Raw genomic sequence first — 19,077 nt, 5'->3', positions numbered from 1 at the left:
AAACATATAATCAAGCAATTATAATTAGAAGTTCTATGACAGTGACTGGGATTTTACTCATACACTTGGCTCAGATTTAAGTGGACATAATCCAAACGAGACCTGGATCATGACTTTACGCGAAATGACGTCAATGTCTAGGCTGATCATATGTCAAATTTGTTCTGCCACCTCTCAAGCATCTTGGAACAAAAATTTTTTTGAAACTTTGAGAAAGATAGCGAATCTATTTTAGTTTCGTCAATTTCATTTTTCTAATTATATTATACATTGTTAGAAAATTTTAAACGATATGTCAAAAATGTAGTTATCTGTTTAATTTTTTCACAATGATTTTGTACAAACAAAAGTGAAACATTAATAATGTTCAATTATTTCTGAAAAATATGATTTCCAGTCCTTTTTAGATTAATTTTTTAGATTAAATTATTAAATTTTGAAATATTCTAACAAAGAAATGATTTACATTTATAATTAATTAATTATAATTATAGAATAAATATTTTGAAAATTCGCCAAAATTCTTTGATTAAACAAAGAAAATATATTTTACATGAGAATATGAATCATATGTCAAATGGATAGTCTTAAATTTTCCAATGACATTTAAAACAAAAATTGCAATAAAAGATAATAAAATAAATTTCAACTGAAACGTGATGATCGTTCGAATAAAATTATAAACATTTTTCGAATATTTGAATTCGATGCTGGAACAGAGCCAAATGTGACGGTTCCTTGACCAAACCTTTAAAATATAAAATAAGTGGTATACTAAATAAGTGTAATACATCACAATGACAATGAAACGGAGAAGAAACTCGGATGGCATGATTAAATGCGTACACAGGGAAGAAAATTTACAGAGATTGGAAGGGAATCACGATTCTCAAATTAGACCCAAAGGTCTCGAGGCCTGTTGTAAATTAATTTTATGCAAATATTTGCATGATTCTAGATTGCACGATAGCAAGAGACAAAAGTCTATCCTTACGCAAGTTTGATTAACAAGCTTTTATTATTATTAAAATCAACGAAAATCCTTGGTTAAACCTTGGATGTACATGAAGCAATTTTGATTTATTTGAAATGATGAATAAAATAAAATAATACAATTTTTGTAATTCGCTTTAGAATATCTTGAAATAATGATACATTAAAGACATCATGGAAAACTTGAAAAACTCTACTATATGATGAGCTATATTTTTAATGGAATATTTTAAGAAAGTGAAATCGATTCTTACAGTTTTCAATTCTTTTTTCCATTTTTTAATAAAATCTCATAATAGTATGAAATAAAGTAAAATATTCAAAATTTTGAATATTAATTTAACTAAAAAATAAATTACTTATAGTCCATTATACTTATGATCCATAAACTTTTATTAAAAGTTATTTTGCGTGAATTTCTTTATAAAATAATAATATTCCTATCCATTGAAATTGCATGTAGATTTTATTTTGATAGATACAACTGTTTGAATAACGATATAATCTTAGATTATATATACTTAGATTATATATTCAGATATTGTAACAATATTATTATTCTTTTGTATTCATTTTTATATTTATTCGTATTTATTTATATAAAAACAATTATAGCAAAATTAAATATTCTATAAGAAATTACAATAGATTATTTGATGATAATGTGTTTCCTCCCCCAATCGCCAGAAAACGTGCAAAAATAAACATAGCGAACTGTAGGAACACCTGATTCCTACAAAGTAGGCCATTCAATAAATAAACATTCTAGATCGTATTACGGAACTTGTAATTTTAGAGGCAGCGCACTTTCAAATACATCTCTTCTCTAATAAATAAATTTAAGCAAAATAATAATAATAATAATAAACATAAATTTTCGAAGAAAGAAATAACAAAAATGGAGCTTAATTCAGATTCGATAACCGTGAATAAAATTATTTTTTATTCGTTTGAAACACATTTGGAAATTGTATCAGCAACGATCAAGTAATCATGAAATTGACAAATATTTGAATATGAAAAAAAAGAGAGAGAGAGAGAGAGAGGTATTATAGATAAAAATTCATTCTTCTCAAAAAAGCAATTAAATACCTTAAAAATCAATACAATTAATAAAGCAACGATCAGTAAAGTCACAAAGTAATAAAACAATTATTCTCTCGTGAACGGGATGAAAAAAAAAAGAAACAGAATAACTCAATTAAAATTAAAATAATCCAAAAAACGATTGGCCAAAAATGCATATATGTACATATATTGACAAAATATCTGTCCGCTGAACTGTTATTTAATACATTGGGAACAGCTGTTGCTTTAAATCATCATCAATGCCATAATGCGCAGGCACGATTGCCAACGAGTCAACAATACTGTAACAATAAACGTCAACTCGTCATCAAAATCTGGCGAGAAATTGGATACAAAGTGGATTGGCCATATGACGATCCCATCGATCCGTGAAACAAGCGACGTCAAATTCCAACAAAGTGTAACGATCGAATTGTACACCATCTACGTGTACCTGCACCGATGGGAACACCTCACTCGGGTTATTTTCGGTGATTCCCCTCCAACATCCTCCATCGTCCACAAATTCGAAATTCAGTCGGCGTCGAGACGCGAGTCATCTCGTACGTCATCCCACTTTTTACCGAGGCGAGGCTTCAAGGCAAATAAACATACGAACGCCTTGACATTTTTCTTCCCCTGAAAAAAATCAAGAAGAAGTTCGTATTAAAATGAGTAGTGTCGACAATTTTTCGAACTTCGGTTGAAAGTTACGTTTTGGGATTTTTCGATCGAGTGGAAGGATAGTAACAATGGTTTCGAGAGAATGATGGGAAGGGTGTGAAATGAAGCCGCACGATCATGGGATCGTCGTGACCGACGGCGAGGACATGACGATCTCCCGTCTGAGGCGGTCGTGGTCCGAGAAGGATTGCTTGATCACGGATTTTTTGGAGTGTCTTTACGGGCACAGAGGTTAGATTATTAAATTAGAAAAATTGGGAAAATTTGGTGAATTTGGTGAAAAGCAAATTTGTGTATTTTTTAAATATATTGGTTTCTCTTTTTTGTGACATAACTATTTACGATCTTCTCGTGAGAGAAATTGTTTAAAATTAACGCGATTTTTATCTTGGATCGTTTTCAGCAGTTCTTGCTTCGAGTTAAACAGTGAGATCATCGTGATTACGCTATATAATATATGGCAATGCAATTATTAGTAATAAAATCAAATATATACTTATAAACTCAACGTAAGAGATTCATTTCATAAGATTCAAATATTATTAAGATGTATTATTCTATTTTGGTATTTGGGAGTGTTAAGTTCTCGTAGAATTCTGGTTTCGAATCAGAAGAATGAATACTTGCCAGTTTTGAAAATCTATTTCTAACTATTTTCATATTCGAATCAAAATTTTTTATAGAAATAAAACTTTCATAAAAATTTATATAACAAATAGACAAAATTCCTTGTAATTCTTTCTGTTCAGAACAATATTTTCCACGATTTAAATTCAATCCCAATTCGTCTCCATTCTAGATGTTCCAGGGCCAATTACAAGCGAACCAGTGGTGGTTGATGGGGGAAAGAATTGGCTATCCCTAAGTTGGGGAAAAGCTGAAAGAAGAGGACCAGCGCCTGTCATTGCTTACAGAGTTGATGCTTGGTTGTTGGGCAGTGATGGTGGTGCACGATGGGTCGAGGTATCATAGATATTGCTTATCATTCCTTCGATATGTATAAGATTTCGAAAAGTTAAGCAGTACGTGTCGTGAGAAATTGAAAAATTAAATATTAAATTAAAAATTAACTTCAAAGCATTAAAAAAAAAAGTACCAATAATGGTAATGCCAATTTGTATAATTTATGCAAAGCAAGAATCGTGCCACGCTAGAAGTAAACTTGTTGACACGTCGAGGTCTCATACATTAAAATTAGATATTCTGAATTTTTATGCAATAACATGAGTTTTTTTTTATTATTATGCATCACTTTTCAAGGAGAACAAGTAAGATATATCTATAATGTTATGCCATTTCAGAAATTATATATATTTAAAATTTTATTTTATTTACTTATCATTGATATACCTTATTTCCATGTCGTTAAATTACAGTATATAGTAACTCCTTTAATCAATGTTAATTTATTTATGATCGGTATTATCGAATCAAGATAATTAATTATTGATTTTCTCCTTATTATAGAGTGAAATTTTCTTTCTTTCTCTGACAGAAGAAAATAATAATAGAAGGCTTGCAAGAAATCTAATAACGATTTGTTAACTTAAGTTCATCGTTAACTTAAGTTCATCTTCTTTTTCTCGAAATAAAAACATTTATTCAATTATCATTCTCTTCCTTATTTAAAAACAAAATTCCAATTAATAAAAAATTATCTCGTACAAGATTTTAATCACAAATTCACCGTTCTTCGATTCTTAATTAACATTATCTCAACTTGTAATTAATTTTATTTCATTTATTCTACTCTTAACCATTTCTCTTCCTCTTCTTTTTCCAAAAAAACAAATTCGCCTCAATTCTCAATTAATTTTATTATTTCATTTATTCCATTCTCGTTTTTGTTCCTCTCTTTTTCTCAATCGCAATTCGATTTTATCCGAATATCAGCTGGGCATGACACCGATAAACGCGTTCGACGCGTTCAACTTGAAGCCTGGAGGCGAGTACAAGTTCCAAGTGACTCCGAGAAATCGTTATGGATGGGGGGAGTCTGTCACTATGACGAACTCCGTCAAGGTCAGCGAGACCGTCGACCTTCCAGAGTTCACGAAGATCCTTCCAGGACAACTGAAAGTTCTCGAGGGTAGCGCGGTCAAATTGGAGTGCGAGGCAAGTGCACTATTATTAGCCAAGCTTCGTTCCCCACTTTTGTTTCGCCCTATTTATTATTAAACTCGACACACAGATACGATTTTCACGCTCGAGTAAAATTTGGACGTGGCGGCTACAAGGATAATTAATCAGACGATTGTTGAAAGGAAATTTATAGAAATTATTTTGCAAAGGAATTTTTAAATTTAATTTCTTTACATGTACCATATATATCTATACAATTATTTTCTTTTTCTTTATTTTTCACAATATTTTCCACTGACATGTTTCTCTGTTGTGAATAATAAACAAGATAAATTTATAATTTATTGTGTTTAAAATATGAAAATCGATTTTAATAATACAATTTGTTATTTGAATTGCAACTATGATCGTGTATCTTTTACTTAAGAGTCGTGCTTTAAATTTATTTTTTTCTTAAATTATTTTTTACATAGAACACATAGATATGTAAAACTGTCATTTCACGTCAGTGTGTCATAAATATATTATACACATGTGTTGTCCATTGAACGAGTACTTTTCAATAATGAAAAAAATCAAAAACATTTATATGAAACGCAACCTTGTCACGAATTCTTTAGTTTAAAAGACAAGTTCCTATGGAAAATTTAAAAATTTCTTTTTCTTTGCTTTTTAAGAGAAAGAAGATAATTGTCACCAAAAAGATTCTTACGATTGGCTATATGAATCTGTGTAAAATTTTACAGATCCGTGCTGATCCCAAGGTGGACATAAAATGGTACTACGAGTCGATGGAAATCGACCCAAACGGTGACCCTAGATGGTCAATCTCTCGTAGCGGGTCCAAATGTTGCTTCACGATTGAGAACGTTGAAGAGAAAGATAGTGGAAGATATGTTTGCGAGGCGGGTAATTCGGTTGGGAAGGTTTCATCGTTCGCCAGATTGCTCGTCGTCGATGATCCAAAGATCATCGAGGCTGATGAGAAATTTAAATCGAGGTATAAATAATCGACACCGAGATCAGCGTTTAAATTAGTACATAATTTACGTGAAAGTGAGTTGCAAATTCTCTGTAACACTTTTTAGCCACTAATTTCCAGCCAGCAAAAAGCAATTTTAATCCTCGAAAAATCCTCGTGGAATAAATTAAGATAAGATTAAGAAAGGAGAAAATAAAGAAGGAAAGAAATATAAATTGAAAAAAAATATTTTTATCGATCGTATATTCTTTTTTAATTTTATTATAAAAATTAATATTAATATCGTTGTCGTTGTCAGCTTCTTTTAATTCATATATATATATACAATATCAATCCTGACTTAAAATTCAAATTTTAAATAAATAATTAATGGAAACGTGATTCACAACTAATCGTATACGTACATTCCATAAATAATAAATAGAATAAATAATTTTTGCAAGTACGTCGACGTAAAATTTTTATATTCACAGAGCTTTAGGGGACGAAACGGAGGACAGACCACCCCAATTCACGATGAGAATTCGGGACAGAAGAGTGCAAATGTCTTACCCTGTAAGACTCACGTGTCAAGTGGCAGGGCATCCGGCTCCGGAAGTCACGTGGTACAAAGACAGCGCAGAGATTCGACAAGACGGTAAATATACTCTTGGCCAACCAAATTTCTTAATTCGAAATTAAATATTCCAACCGACTCGTGATCTTGAAGAGCGCCACGTATTCTGGGACAACGACTCGAATTTCCACACGTTGGAAATCATTCACTCGATGCTTGAGGACTCTGGTTGTTACACCGTAATGGCGAAGAACGCGAGCGGTTCAGTGTCCTGCCGATGCATCCTGGTCGTGGACAAAGGAATTCGCGCCTACATAGCCCCGGATTTCCTCTGCGGCCTGGATCCGATTTATACTGTGAAATTAGGGGAAGATCTGCGGATGACTGCTCAAGTAGAGGCATATCCCAGTGTCGGTATCGTATGGTAAATATCTGTAATTGGAAAAGGGGGAATTGATGATGATAATAATTTTCGTAATTCTACATGGATAAAATAATAATTACAACGAAGAAACGGAACATCTATTAAGATCAACTTTTAAAGTCATTTTTTTTTTTAATTTTATGAATTTTAGTAAAATATAACTTGATGTTTTTTTCTATTATATTTGAATTTAAGTTTTTTGAATTTAAGTTAAAAATTAAATTTTTATCAAAATGAACTCGATATATTCGTTTTCAGGCATCGAGACGGAATTCGTTTGCGGCCAAGCAGAAGAGCAGTGATGACCTTGAACCACGATGGTACGGTCGAACTGTCCTTGGGCAAGGTCACAGCAAGGGATGCCGGTGTTTATTGTTGCACAGCGACGAACGAGGTTGGATGCGCCGAGACATCGACACGGGTCGCCATTATTGGCGCTGAATCGCAAAATGATGAGGTGTCCGTCGATGGAGTGCCAACTTTGACAGTCATATCGACGCCGGACATACCGTGAGCTCGATATATAATATTCATCTCTCATGACGATTATTTTTCATCCTTTCATTCAAGATAAAATATTAAAATTAGATTCAATTAATTCCGTAAATTATCGAGAAGATAGTGAAATGGTTCCTCTTATGTTATGTAAAAATATTAATACGATAATAACAATAATGGAACAATGTATTGTTTTTTGATTACGTGAGATAGAAAGATCAAAAAGTTTAAAAAAAAAAAAATTTACTTTAAAAATCCTCAGATACTCGAAGGAGCCTCTCTTTGTCACGAAACCTTTATCCACCGAGGCAATCGAAGGAGATACAGTCATCATATCCTGCGAGGTCGTCGGCGACCCGAAACCGGAAGTAATGTGGCTGCGCGATTTCCTCAGGGTAAGATCTTTAATTTTCATTTTCGTCACTCGAAAGATTCACGCGAGTAATTTACATGATGTTGCGTTTATATATCTCCTCTCTCAAAACTAAAATAAACGATCTTTGAATAGTTCACGAATTTTATATGATCGCATGAAACTTACGATACGTTTGTTGTACGTGATCAGCAATTTTTTAGCGAGAAAAGAGTTTTATATCATCGCCATTCCAGAATTTGCTCGAAATTGGAAAATTCGATCATGGAAAATTATTAAAAGAGATTCCGTAGATACATGTTACAAAACTATTAATTTCATTTCAGATACAATTTTCTTTTTTAAACGATAAAATTATGAAAGTATCATTGTCTTTGAATATTAAAAGGAAAAAAAATATCAAGTCTGTAAATCTATTTTTGCTGTGCGATTCTTTAAAAATGGACGATCACAGCAATTATATAATACAGTATTACTACACATTTCGGTGTTTCATCTTATTATGAAATATAAAACCACAAATTTCGGATATAAATCGAATATACAGCGTAGCGTAGCTGTAATAGCTGATGGCTATGTGACCTATATAGATAACTAAAATATATATAAAAAGAACGCACAATTTCGCAACAATTTATCTCGAATCCAAAAAACACATCCAAAAAAAATTAATAATAATAATAAATAAATTTGATGTAATTTACTTTATCGATTATCGTGATTAACACGCGAAAACGGGCACGCATACGTACGCTGGATCTCGAAAATTCTGAGGAGAGGATCAAATAGACGATCAGCGGGTGGTTGATCGAACGAAAGAGAGGCGCGAGCTTGTGCAATTGGTGAAATGACGTGTCCCTAATGCCGTGTTGATGTGGGTCAAGGTGCTCGCGAAAAAGAAATGACAACGTAACATACAGCATTATGCCCATAAATGGGCCAAGCATTATATGCGTCGGGAAACGGCATTGATATTGGACGGCTCTTTAAAAGGTAACAGTAAGTTACGTGAGGTTAGACACCCGGCTCCAGAAGAAAGAGAGAAATTTATTGCTCAATCGAGTGGAAGGCCCCCCCGATGACAATGGATACGGAATTGTGCGCCGAAACTCCTTATACGTACACGGTATTGTTATTTGGGACGGAGATCGAAAGGTATTGTAGCTCGATTATCGACGAGCAAAAGAAAATATTGGGCACAGGCCGATACGAACAACTTACTCTTAAATGCTGTTAATTACTCTTGAAATGCCACCATCACCATCAGAGAAATTTTATCTCGTTAATTTGTAACGTTTGGCTGAAATTACGTCGCTTTTTTTGTATGTATATAAAACATATAAAAAGATTGTAATTGGAGTAGTAATTATTTAGTAAATTATTTAATAATCGTTGGTTTATTTATTTTAATTAATAAAAGTGTGTAAATATGTAATTATATGATCTTCGGATTTAAAAGGAGAATTAACGTTAAAAGATGAAGTATTAAGAAATGATAATGCTATAATCTACAGGTAATAACGGAAATCAATAATAAGGTTATAATTAATAAGATTCACAGTTATTTTGATATAAATATTTTTCAATTATATCATAATAGAAAAATCATTTGATATTGAGTCAAATAATTTTTAAACGATCAAATAGAATTATTTGACAAGATTTTTAAATATTAGGTGAAAAGTAGAAAAGTAGAAAAGTCATTGATATAAAGAGATGCAAAAGAAAACGATGAAAGAATATCGTCGTGCATAGTTCAAGCGATATGCCATTCACGTCCACAGTCTCGAGTATGAACTCTTCCGAGTTTATTCCGGCGATAGCGCACGCGAAACTACGGTCAACGAATGCTAATTAATAGTAATTTTAAATACGTTGACGTCATTCTAGCGATGGATCATAATTGCGTCTGATTGTTAAAAAGAATACCTGAAACGAAAATCATCAAAAGACGTGAACATAATATTGACACTTCTGAAATCTAGATTCATTCTTTATGAATATGTATTTTTCCATATCCAATCTTTGCTAGTAATCTTTGCTTTACTTTTCTACAAGTAAAAGTAAAAAGTATCGTGTAATTAAAAATTCATAAATTATTTTATTAATGAATAAAATAAATCTCTATTTAAAATCGGTGTTGATAAAAATTTAAATTTATATAATTATTCGTAGATATATTTACTTATATAATATATTTATATAATATAACATAAATATTAAGTACGTACCTTGCTGTATAGCAAATAAGAAAAATAATAATTATTTTTCTTAATTTTTTATATTTTCCGTATAATTTCTTAATAAAAAAATTTTTTTATTACATGATATAAAAAACATATAACATCCATACATACATAGTACCATATATTTCAGAATTATTTTCATAATATAACACACGTTTAATTAAAAAAATTAGAATAAAATATTTTAAATACGAGAGAAAATATTTTTAAACCAGTATTTTTCATTAAGTATTACAAGTATTCTACATAAAAATATTTCAATTATTTTTATACTACATAGGTTTGTTAAATACACGAAATCATACGAATAAAATATTTCCAATGGAGGAAAAGTTATTTGTCAATAAATAAATTAGGCTTATGTAAAGTCGAAAAAGAAACCGGAAGCGATCGGTGACCGGAAAAACAGGCGTATTTGGTAGCCGCGTCAGTAATATCTGCATTATCGAAAAGAGCGCGGGAGAAGAGGCTCCCCACTTTTCCTGACGAAGTCGACTTTCTTCGTCGATGGATCGGTAGTGCAAAACCACGGGCAGCAAAACAGTCGTCTCGTGTCTTTGGCCAACGAATAGCCACTTCGTCCACCAACGATCCCTCCAGATCGTGGTTTTTACGATTGACGAGTGACATGGATATCTCTTGTCCCGACTATTCCGTGTATTCGTTGAAAATCTCCTGACCAAGGAAGTGACCCGATCTATCAAACCGATTAACCGACTGATTTTTCTATTTTGGATTTGGAGTGTGTTCGATGTGGACATTTGAAACGTAAGCAGAAATTAATAATTTTCCTTTCCTTTTTTTTTTTTCTTTTAAAATCATGGAATATTAAAAAATTATGTAGTACGAATATAATTTGAAACTGAATTTAGTTTATAAATTTTTTTTGAATTTGATTTTTTGAATTTTGAACTTTTTTTTTCCTTTTTGTAATAGATTTGTTTTATCTTTTTTTTTTGGTATATTTCTTTCATCTTAAATATCAAATTTAACTTTATTATATTATGTGTGATAGTTGCATTTTCCAAGTTTCGTTCTATTAATTTTTTTGTTTGAAATGTAAAATTTATATAAAAATTTGTGATTAAAATAATTGAGAATACTTGAATTACGAAGTCTTTATGCTATTTTCTGCTAATTAATATTGCATAAGTCTGTCACTATATATGACACTTAATATTGTCTTTTCTACTTGACACCCAATTTGCAAAAACCTGTAAATTCATTTATACAATTTTATTTTTATTTATTTTATGCACAATACTTTATTTTATTTAACTTGACGTTGAAGTCTATGAATGTATGTATATTAACTTTCTTATTTACTTCAGATATTTTCTTTTCTACTTGACACCTAATTGACACATATTTGAAAAACTTTTTATCTCACAAAATACGTCTATTTGATTACAATCTTTTCTTTTCAAATCAATATTATTATTCTTCTTTTTATCGATGTAACTACAATTTTTTAATTTTAACACGTGAAAAATACAATCTATTATCTTCTTTTTCTATTAAATCTTCTTCTTCTATTAATCTTCATTTATTAAAATTATCCAATTTAAATATTTATATAATTTTGAAACATATCTGATCTGCTTCAAAAATAATATCATCTCTTTCAACTGCACAATTAATTTCAAATCTCCTTCCTCTAATTACTATCCATATTATAATTTATTTATCTTTATTACAATATGAATATTTGAATATTTCTAATTTCCTCGTTCTCCCTCAAAATCAAATTAATCTTCAATAGCATTTTTAATTTCTTATTCTATATTATATTTATGATACTTTTAATCCAAAAAAAATCAAATCTATGCGATTTTATCATCAAATCAATCGTTAAACAATGTTCCTTTCAAGTTTATTGAAATATCATCTAATCGGTCTTCAAGATCTCAAAGCCGCGATCTCCGCGGCTCTGAGTCATCGATCGATCTCTTAGGACATTTATCGAGCTGTTCGACGCTTAAGCGCGAATGTCAGCGCCTGTTCACAGCAATATTGGCCGAGTTCGAGTTTCCTCTCTCGTTCTTTCGTCGACCTGCACGCGTCTCGACTGCGAATGCGCGCCAAATACGTCCAACTTTGTTTTCAACTGCAGCTGCGGCGTTGTTAAATGAAACGATTTCGCGATATAGAGATCGACGATTGATCGGTCAAAAATATATTTGGAAAATTTATTCTTCCCGTTTCCGGTCGGTGACTTGCTGTTTCATGCGAAATAAAATTATTATGAACACGATGGAGCTTAAACAAAAGTATCTTATTCTTCAAATATTATGAAATTTTTTTTAAACAATCGTTGATTCCATTTACGAATAGATAATATAAAAATTCAAAAATCTCTCTGTTAGAGATCGATTAAAAATTATTATATTGACTATTTTAAATTAAATTTCAATAAAAATTATAAAATAAAAAATATTTCTTTTATATCTTTTTTGAATTATTATTTTTCAAACGAATTGCATATTATTATGTATTAAAAAATATTAGCACTGCTAATTTTTATAAATATTTATAAAGATTGATTGAAAAATTATTACAACAACTTTAATAAAAGAATCATCATTCGATTTATTGTATCAAAAATATTTGGAAAAAATATAAAATTTAAAATTTTTGAAAAAACAACAATTCTGGTAAGAAAACTTGATTGTCACATTAATTTTAATAAAAATATCCATGTTTATTATTTATCATTTGATTATTGTTGATTCGTGTACAATCATGAAACAAAGCTAATAAATAATACCTTTGAATTTAATTATTAATATTATCAGTATTTCGTTAAAAATTTTAATAAAAATATCATTGTTCGATTATTTATTGCTTAACCAACTCGTAAAAATATTGCATACATCTCCACTCTAGAGTTTGATTAAAAATTATCGCATTGAATTTAATAATGTAATAATGTAAAACATCAAACTTCATAATTAAATGATAATAATCGAGTTAATAAATTAGTTAATAAATACGAGTTCTCTCGAATTCGATTAAAAATTATGGCACCATTACTCATACACGTATTACATACTATTACAAACAAGGGGGTGGGGGAGAATTGAAAGTAATATTATATTTTGGTCGTTTGTGAATTCAAGAAAAAACGTAAATATTCTCAAAAATACGTGGGAAAATTTCTGCTCGCAATTCGTGTTTCCTGAATAGATTCTCCTTTATACGCCCATAATCCGTTTTACACGCGTAAATATAGATCTATATAAGATGACATTGCAACAAGTCCTTGCAGCAGCCGGCTCTGCTTCAGTTTATGGCGCCTCTCTTCCGTAACGGGAAGTGTCGTCCGCATAAATTTCATCGTAGGCGAACCGAGACAGATGAAAGACAGATGGGTCTCAGAAGGTCCATTATGTCACGATACGAGTTCCAGCATTAGAGATAGTGAAAACTTTATTTCTCGATGACAATCTCTTGATAAATCAATGTCAATTTTCGTCTTAATCGTACTTGCGTCGTTCAGTATCCTTAAAAAGTGCAAAACTTACAACTGCAAAAGTTGATATAAGAAAGTAAAAGGGTTAAGTTTGTATTCGATGAAGAAATGAAATGGAGATATAAGAAGACGGTATTTATTATTTTTAATTATGTAAGGTTGATATGTTTCGATTTTAAAGAACGAAACGAGAATAGAAAAGTTGATGTAGGAAAATTGAAACTTGTTTTAAGCGATTCGCGTTAGATGAAACGAAATGGAGGTAAAGCGAGATGATAATATTTTTTTACAATCGATTTTAAAAGTCAAACAGAGACATTGAATAATAAATTTCGACTAACATTTTATTCGTTTATTTTGTAATCCACTCTGGAATATCCCACGAATATATATCGAAATATTTTTTTTTTTTAATATTTATTAGCATCCAAGAAAGGTGAATCTTTTATCAGATACAGTGAGGAAAATTGAGGTAATAAACGAAGCAATTAAACGCGCGACTCAAAGTGCGATCGAATTGAGGATATTTATAATTGTTAACTCGCAAAAGGTAAATCAATCGAGTCTTCCTTTTTTTTTTCAAGCGACCTTAATTTTTCAAGGGTTTTAAGAGGGCGTGCCAAGCGGAGAGACGTGCAATTAGTGATGAAAAACGGTAATATGCGTTGGCACTCGTGTCATACGTGCAACGAGATCAGTCTCGAACGATCTGTTCAACTTTCGCTCCCTATATGGACTAGAGACCCGACGAAGACGTTTCCCATCTCACTTTTATCACCACCCTTCCATCTCTTTTTACCTCGTCTCTATGTATCTAGAACGTTTTTAATTCAATTTCGATCCCCTGAAGGGGATTCAATTAATCGATGGAAATATAATGAAAACATTGAAAGTGAGGCAAAAGATTCACAATGAAATTTGAAATTTCCACTTTAGACTTTTTTATTTCTTGGAAAAAAAACTTCTAACTTCTGTGATTAATGAGAAATTTTTTCAAAATCCAAAATAAGAATATTACATTAATTATATAATTTCAATCAGTTTCGTAAAAAATATTAAAATCGTGACGAAAGATTATATAGTTCGAAATTTTAAATATTAAGTATTTAGTTTTGTTAGATTCATATTTTAAATTGGTACAAAAAAATGTCGAGAAGAAATTTATCGTATAATTTCATAAAAGTGGAGACTTTGGAACAAAATAAAAGATTTGTCGAAAGATCGATGATAAAAATAATAAAAGTCAATCGTGGAATAAACAAAGGATGACCTCAATATGGACGCAACAGTCACGGAAATGCGGGAATTCAGGTCGAGGCCGTCGAAGAACTTCGAGATCGTCGATTAACAGGGTAAATTTTTTGGACTTTAAACTTCGTAGCGCCTCTCGTTTTCGTACTCGATGTTTATATATCGAGTTCACGTTGGATATTTATGCACGCACTCAAGTTACGTGTTATCATCGTCAGCAATAAAAGTTGCGTTTAGTAGCGAAAGATTTCAGAAGAACGCGTGTTTAGAAGAACAAAGGACACGGTGATGATTCAGGGTACGATTCATGACGTTATTCAAATCCATTTAAATCAATCGTCTAAAACTTTCTTTACAAGTAATGATTTTAACTTTGCTCGTGTTTTGTCTTTATCCGAATGGATAACGCACAATCGATTTGATTTATTTTTCTATCATTTCTACTTTCCGAAAAATCACCGAGACAAGATTTGCAAGATTTAATTTCAATCACTCATTGATGAACAAATTACAATTGATATTTTGTTGTTATACGATTTAAATTAAATATCGTAATTTTACGTGTTCGTTTAAAAATTATCACACACGCATTGTTAAATTTTACGCGAGAAAAATTTTATATCGCATTTACAACAAAGAAGAGAAATAATAATTCGAATAATAATCAGCTATCGACCGCAAAAATGTGCAATAATCTTCCAATCACTGTCCATACTTGATCTCAATCGCTCTTTTCAGGCCGATTACTACAAGGACGCAGCCCACTTCCGGCTGGTCGACGAAGGATCTCAGTATCGTCTGGAAATACCGTACGCGAAACTCGACTTTACGGGGACGTATTCCGTAATAGCGCGGAACTGCCATGGGGAGGCCAAAGCCGTGATTTCTTTGCAGATCTACGCGAAAGGTGAGGAGAGGGAGAGGGATGGCATTTCGCTTAGAGGAAAATCGATCTTTGTGCTTTCAGGTCAAGGGAAGGAGAAGAAAATGAAGAAATCGGGGATCACTCACGGGTAAGCGTATATTTCGGTAAAAAGAAGATATTAAAGGCGGTGGAAGAGAACTAAAAATCGGATATCGATTGACAGGAATGTGCTCACTTTGCCGATGGTTACGAGGGAGCTTCGAGACCTGAGGTGTTGCGACGGGGATGCTGTCACCCTTGAATGCAAGGTCCACGCTGCACCCGAGGCGCCATTGGTACGCTGGGAACGTGGAGGAAAGGTAGGCGTTAATATTTTAGAATGTAACTGTTCTCCCTCTTAGTGAAATCCTAATTAACGTCAAATTAAACTTTGATGTATACGATTAATTTATTTTGTGATTTAGCATTAATTATTAGCTCATTACGCTATTTTTGTATTTAAATGATATACAGATTCTTCAAATGAGCGGAGATTTCTCGGCTGAATTCGACGGTGAGACGGCACGTTTGTGCATCCAGCATGTTTATCCGGAAGACGAGGGCGAGTACACCTGCGTGGCGTATAACGACCTCGGCAAGGCATTCACGTCGGCGTGCCTAATAGTGGATGGTAATTTCGTGTTTAATCGTTCAAATAAGGCAATATGGAAACATGGGCGATACAAATATCGGTGGAAACCTTCGTTTCAAAGCCTGTTCGATCACCGCTGCGAAGTTTGATTTTATTGAGAATTTACGCACGACGACAAGTGGACTTGTCGCGCTACATTTTCTCTTGGAAGAAATAATCAGTTGAGAAAACGAGTGAAAATGTGAAAAATAACATTGATTTTTGAGATTGCGAAAGTTAAATTAAAATAAAATTAAAAAGTCGTAAATTTATTTTTCGTTTTGTTTGAATTCCTGTGTTTAGTGCCTGAAGGGAAAGAGAATGTTTTGAGCCAAAGATTGACGAGACCCGCTGGTCTTCTCTCGGCAGGATCGACACCTAGATCCACGCCGCGATCGACGCCGATCAGGAGTTTGTCACCAGCAGTTTCGCGTAAGTATAAATTTTTCCCCTTTCTATGTTCACAATTCAGTTTTATTAAACTCTAAATTTTACTTTTACTTTGATTTTATCGTCATCCATGATATATAAACTTTTACAACTATTGAATTCAAAGATACCATAGACATCACAATTTATAGCTAATCAAAAGCTTCTCAAAAAAATCGATAACTATTTAAAACACTCATCCTGAATATACATATTATCACACTATTCTAATATATGAATACAGATTCATACAAGAACTATTATAACACAAAAATATCGATTACGTTGTAATCAAAGCATAGATAAGATAAATGGAACGATTAAACAGATGGCCGAGAATTAAGGTCTCCGCAGCTTCTTCCACGAAGCACGCTGTCAAAGCGGCCAAAGATCAGTCCACCAAAATTTTACGCGGTGCCCCACAACCGTGTGGTCGAGGAGGGTGAAACGGTGCGTTTCCAGTGCGCCGTGGTCGGCCACCCGACGCCCTGGGCCAAATGGGACAAGAACGGCACAATGGTCACCCCAACCACGAGAATCTCGATAAAGGAGAAGGAGGACGTGAAGATATTGGAAATCGTTGAGGTAACACTGGAGGACGCGGGACTTTACAGGGTGATCGTGGAGAACGATTACGGCCGGATCGAAGCCAGCGCTCGTCTCGAAGTTATAAGTACGTAAATTTTGCCAATGTTTCTTTTTTTTATGTAAAATTTTTTTTAAACACGCGTCGTGAGAATTTTATTGTCGTTCTTACTTTTTGTGCGTTCAATTCAATTTTATTATTTAGTGGAAAGAAAAAAGAAAAAATAAGGAAAAAATTCTGTCAAATATGCAAATAAGAATCTACGTATTATTTAAGAAGAAATAAATGGGATATTGTTCTAACGTTTGATAATTGCATTTCTCGTTTTAAAAATATATAATGTTAAGATTCTATTGTTATTTATTTATTATTGGAGAGAGAGAGAGAGAGAGAGAGAATTAAATGCATGCATTTACGTACATTTACATATTATTTGCAACGTAATTATTAATTATTGTTATTATTGTTATTGTTGTTACGTGTACAAAAGATTAAATAATATAATAATATTTTTAAAATTTCGAAATACACTCCTCTTTCGAAAAGATCGTCAATTACTCGGATCGGTTGCCCGTACGATCAGAATAAGAAGTGCGTCGCCTAGAACCTATCCATCCTTCAGCCGAAGCCTCCTGGACACGAGTGGCAGAATAAACGGAAGGCTGTATCTCGAGTGCGGCATCAGAGGAACACCCAGTCCGACACCGACTTGGTTCAGGTGAAATGAAAAGGGAGAAAAATTAATTTCTAGCTTCTCCACTAATTTCTCTTCCGTAAAAAAAAATATAACAACGTGATTCCAGGAATGGAAGGCCGTTGGAACGATCGATCCGAATAAAAAGGTATTTCGACGGCAAAACTGCAAAAATCGAGATATCAAAAGTGAAATCGAGCGACGCGGGTGAGTACACCTGCGTGGCAACGAACGTCCTTGGCTCTACGAAGAACACCTGTCAGGTGATAATCGTATCCTATTTATCCATCCTACTCATTTGCGTATTTGTGTGGAATTATCTCATTTTTTTTTTAAATCGTTTCTAAATAGGTGACCGTCCTTGGTCCTTCCAATCCGTCTACGAGTGACAAGGATCAGCCGAGATTTCTTCATCCACTTGCCGAAGAATCGATCGTCGTGGAAGGTCATTGCTACGAGCTGCAGACGAGACTCACGGGTATAGCAATTGAGAATGAACGATAATTACTCTAATTAATACTAATTTCACCGCTAAGAGCACAATTTTCGTTAAAACACTTGAATATATATTTTCATAAAATTTAAAAAGTAAATTTAAAATACTGTTTCGTTAATTAATCGTTTTTACATTTTTTTCTTTCGTTTATTTATTTACCATTTGATTAATTTTGTTCTTCAGGTACGCCGCCCTTCTCGATGATTTGGTTGAAGGACGATCGCGAGATACTCGACAATGATGATCACAAGTACGTTGTGTACAGTGACGGTGGTGTCGCTCTCAGATTATCCAACGTTCGTCCACAAGACGCTGGCGAATACACTTGCCTCGTTCGTAATAATTTCGGGGAAGCATCCAGCAATGGCCTATTTATCGTTCAAGGTATATTTTCTTTAAAAAAATAGATAAGCGTATGTGAATCAGAATAAAGTTATTTACAATCCGTAAAATTTGAGGTTATTATTTATTTGTTCATTTGTACATTCAAACGCACAGATTACAAGGGTACAGCGAAATTGGCGCCACAGTTCACGAAGACTCCGGTATCGGTCGTCGCATCGAAAGGAGACATTGCCTGTTTCTGTGCTCGAGTTCAATGTGGAAAACCAATGGAGATCACGTGGACGATGAATGGAAAGGACGTGAAAGAAAATCCAAGGTGCAAGGTGCGTCGAGTCGAATAATTTCGAATAATCTTGAAATATC

At 32.7% G+C, this 19,077-nt stretch overlaps 1 protein-coding gene across 7 annotated transcripts in view; it reads left to right on the top strand.

Annotated features, from left to right (window-relative positions):
• Positions 1-19,077, top strand: part of LOC107993144 (titin homolog) — a 66,919-nt gene that overhangs the window by 36,987 nt on the left and 10,855 nt on the right. For 6 of the 7 annotated variants that reach the window (XM_062077054.1, XM_062077056.1, XM_062077053.1 and 3 more), the window contains 18 exons: positions 3,545-3,708; positions 4,639-4,860; positions 5,574-5,827; positions 6,283-6,446; positions 6,519-6,789; positions 7,048-7,299; positions 7,550-7,682; positions 15,368-15,536; positions 15,597-15,642; positions 15,718-15,853; positions 16,008-16,164; positions 16,468-16,596; positions 16,922-17,266; positions 17,726-17,897; positions 17,983-18,136; positions 18,225-18,351; positions 18,553-18,753; positions 18,868-19,037. In XM_062077054.1, coding sequence (XP_061933038.1) covers positions 3,545-3,708; positions 4,639-4,860; positions 5,574-5,827; positions 6,283-6,446; positions 6,519-6,789; positions 7,048-7,299; positions 7,550-7,682; positions 15,368-15,536; positions 15,597-15,642; positions 15,718-15,853; positions 16,008-16,164; positions 16,468-16,596; positions 16,922-17,266; positions 17,726-17,897; positions 17,983-18,136; positions 18,225-18,351; positions 18,553-18,753; positions 18,868-19,037 — 3,266 coding nt within the window. Of the gene's footprint in view, positions 1-3,544; positions 3,709-4,638; positions 4,861-5,573; positions 5,828-6,282; positions 6,447-6,518; positions 6,790-7,047; positions 7,300-7,549; positions 7,683-7,986; positions 9,052-15,367; positions 15,537-15,596; positions 15,643-15,717; positions 15,854-16,007; positions 16,165-16,467; positions 16,597-16,921; positions 17,267-17,725; positions 17,898-17,982; positions 18,137-18,224; positions 18,352-18,552; positions 18,754-18,867; positions 19,038-19,077 lie in introns of those variants that run through there. The other variant, XM_062077057.1, reaches the window with a different exon arrangement.

Source organism: Apis cerana, linkage group LG7 (genome assembly GCF_029169275.1).
Source record: "Apis cerana isolate GH-2021 linkage group LG7, AcerK_1.0, whole genome shotgun sequence".
Classification (NCBI taxonomy): Eukaryota; Metazoa; Arthropoda; class Insecta; order Hymenoptera; family Apidae; genus Apis; species Apis cerana.
The sequence above is the reverse complement of the archived record's forward strand: the minus strand, read 5'-3'. Positions and strand labels throughout refer to the sequence as shown.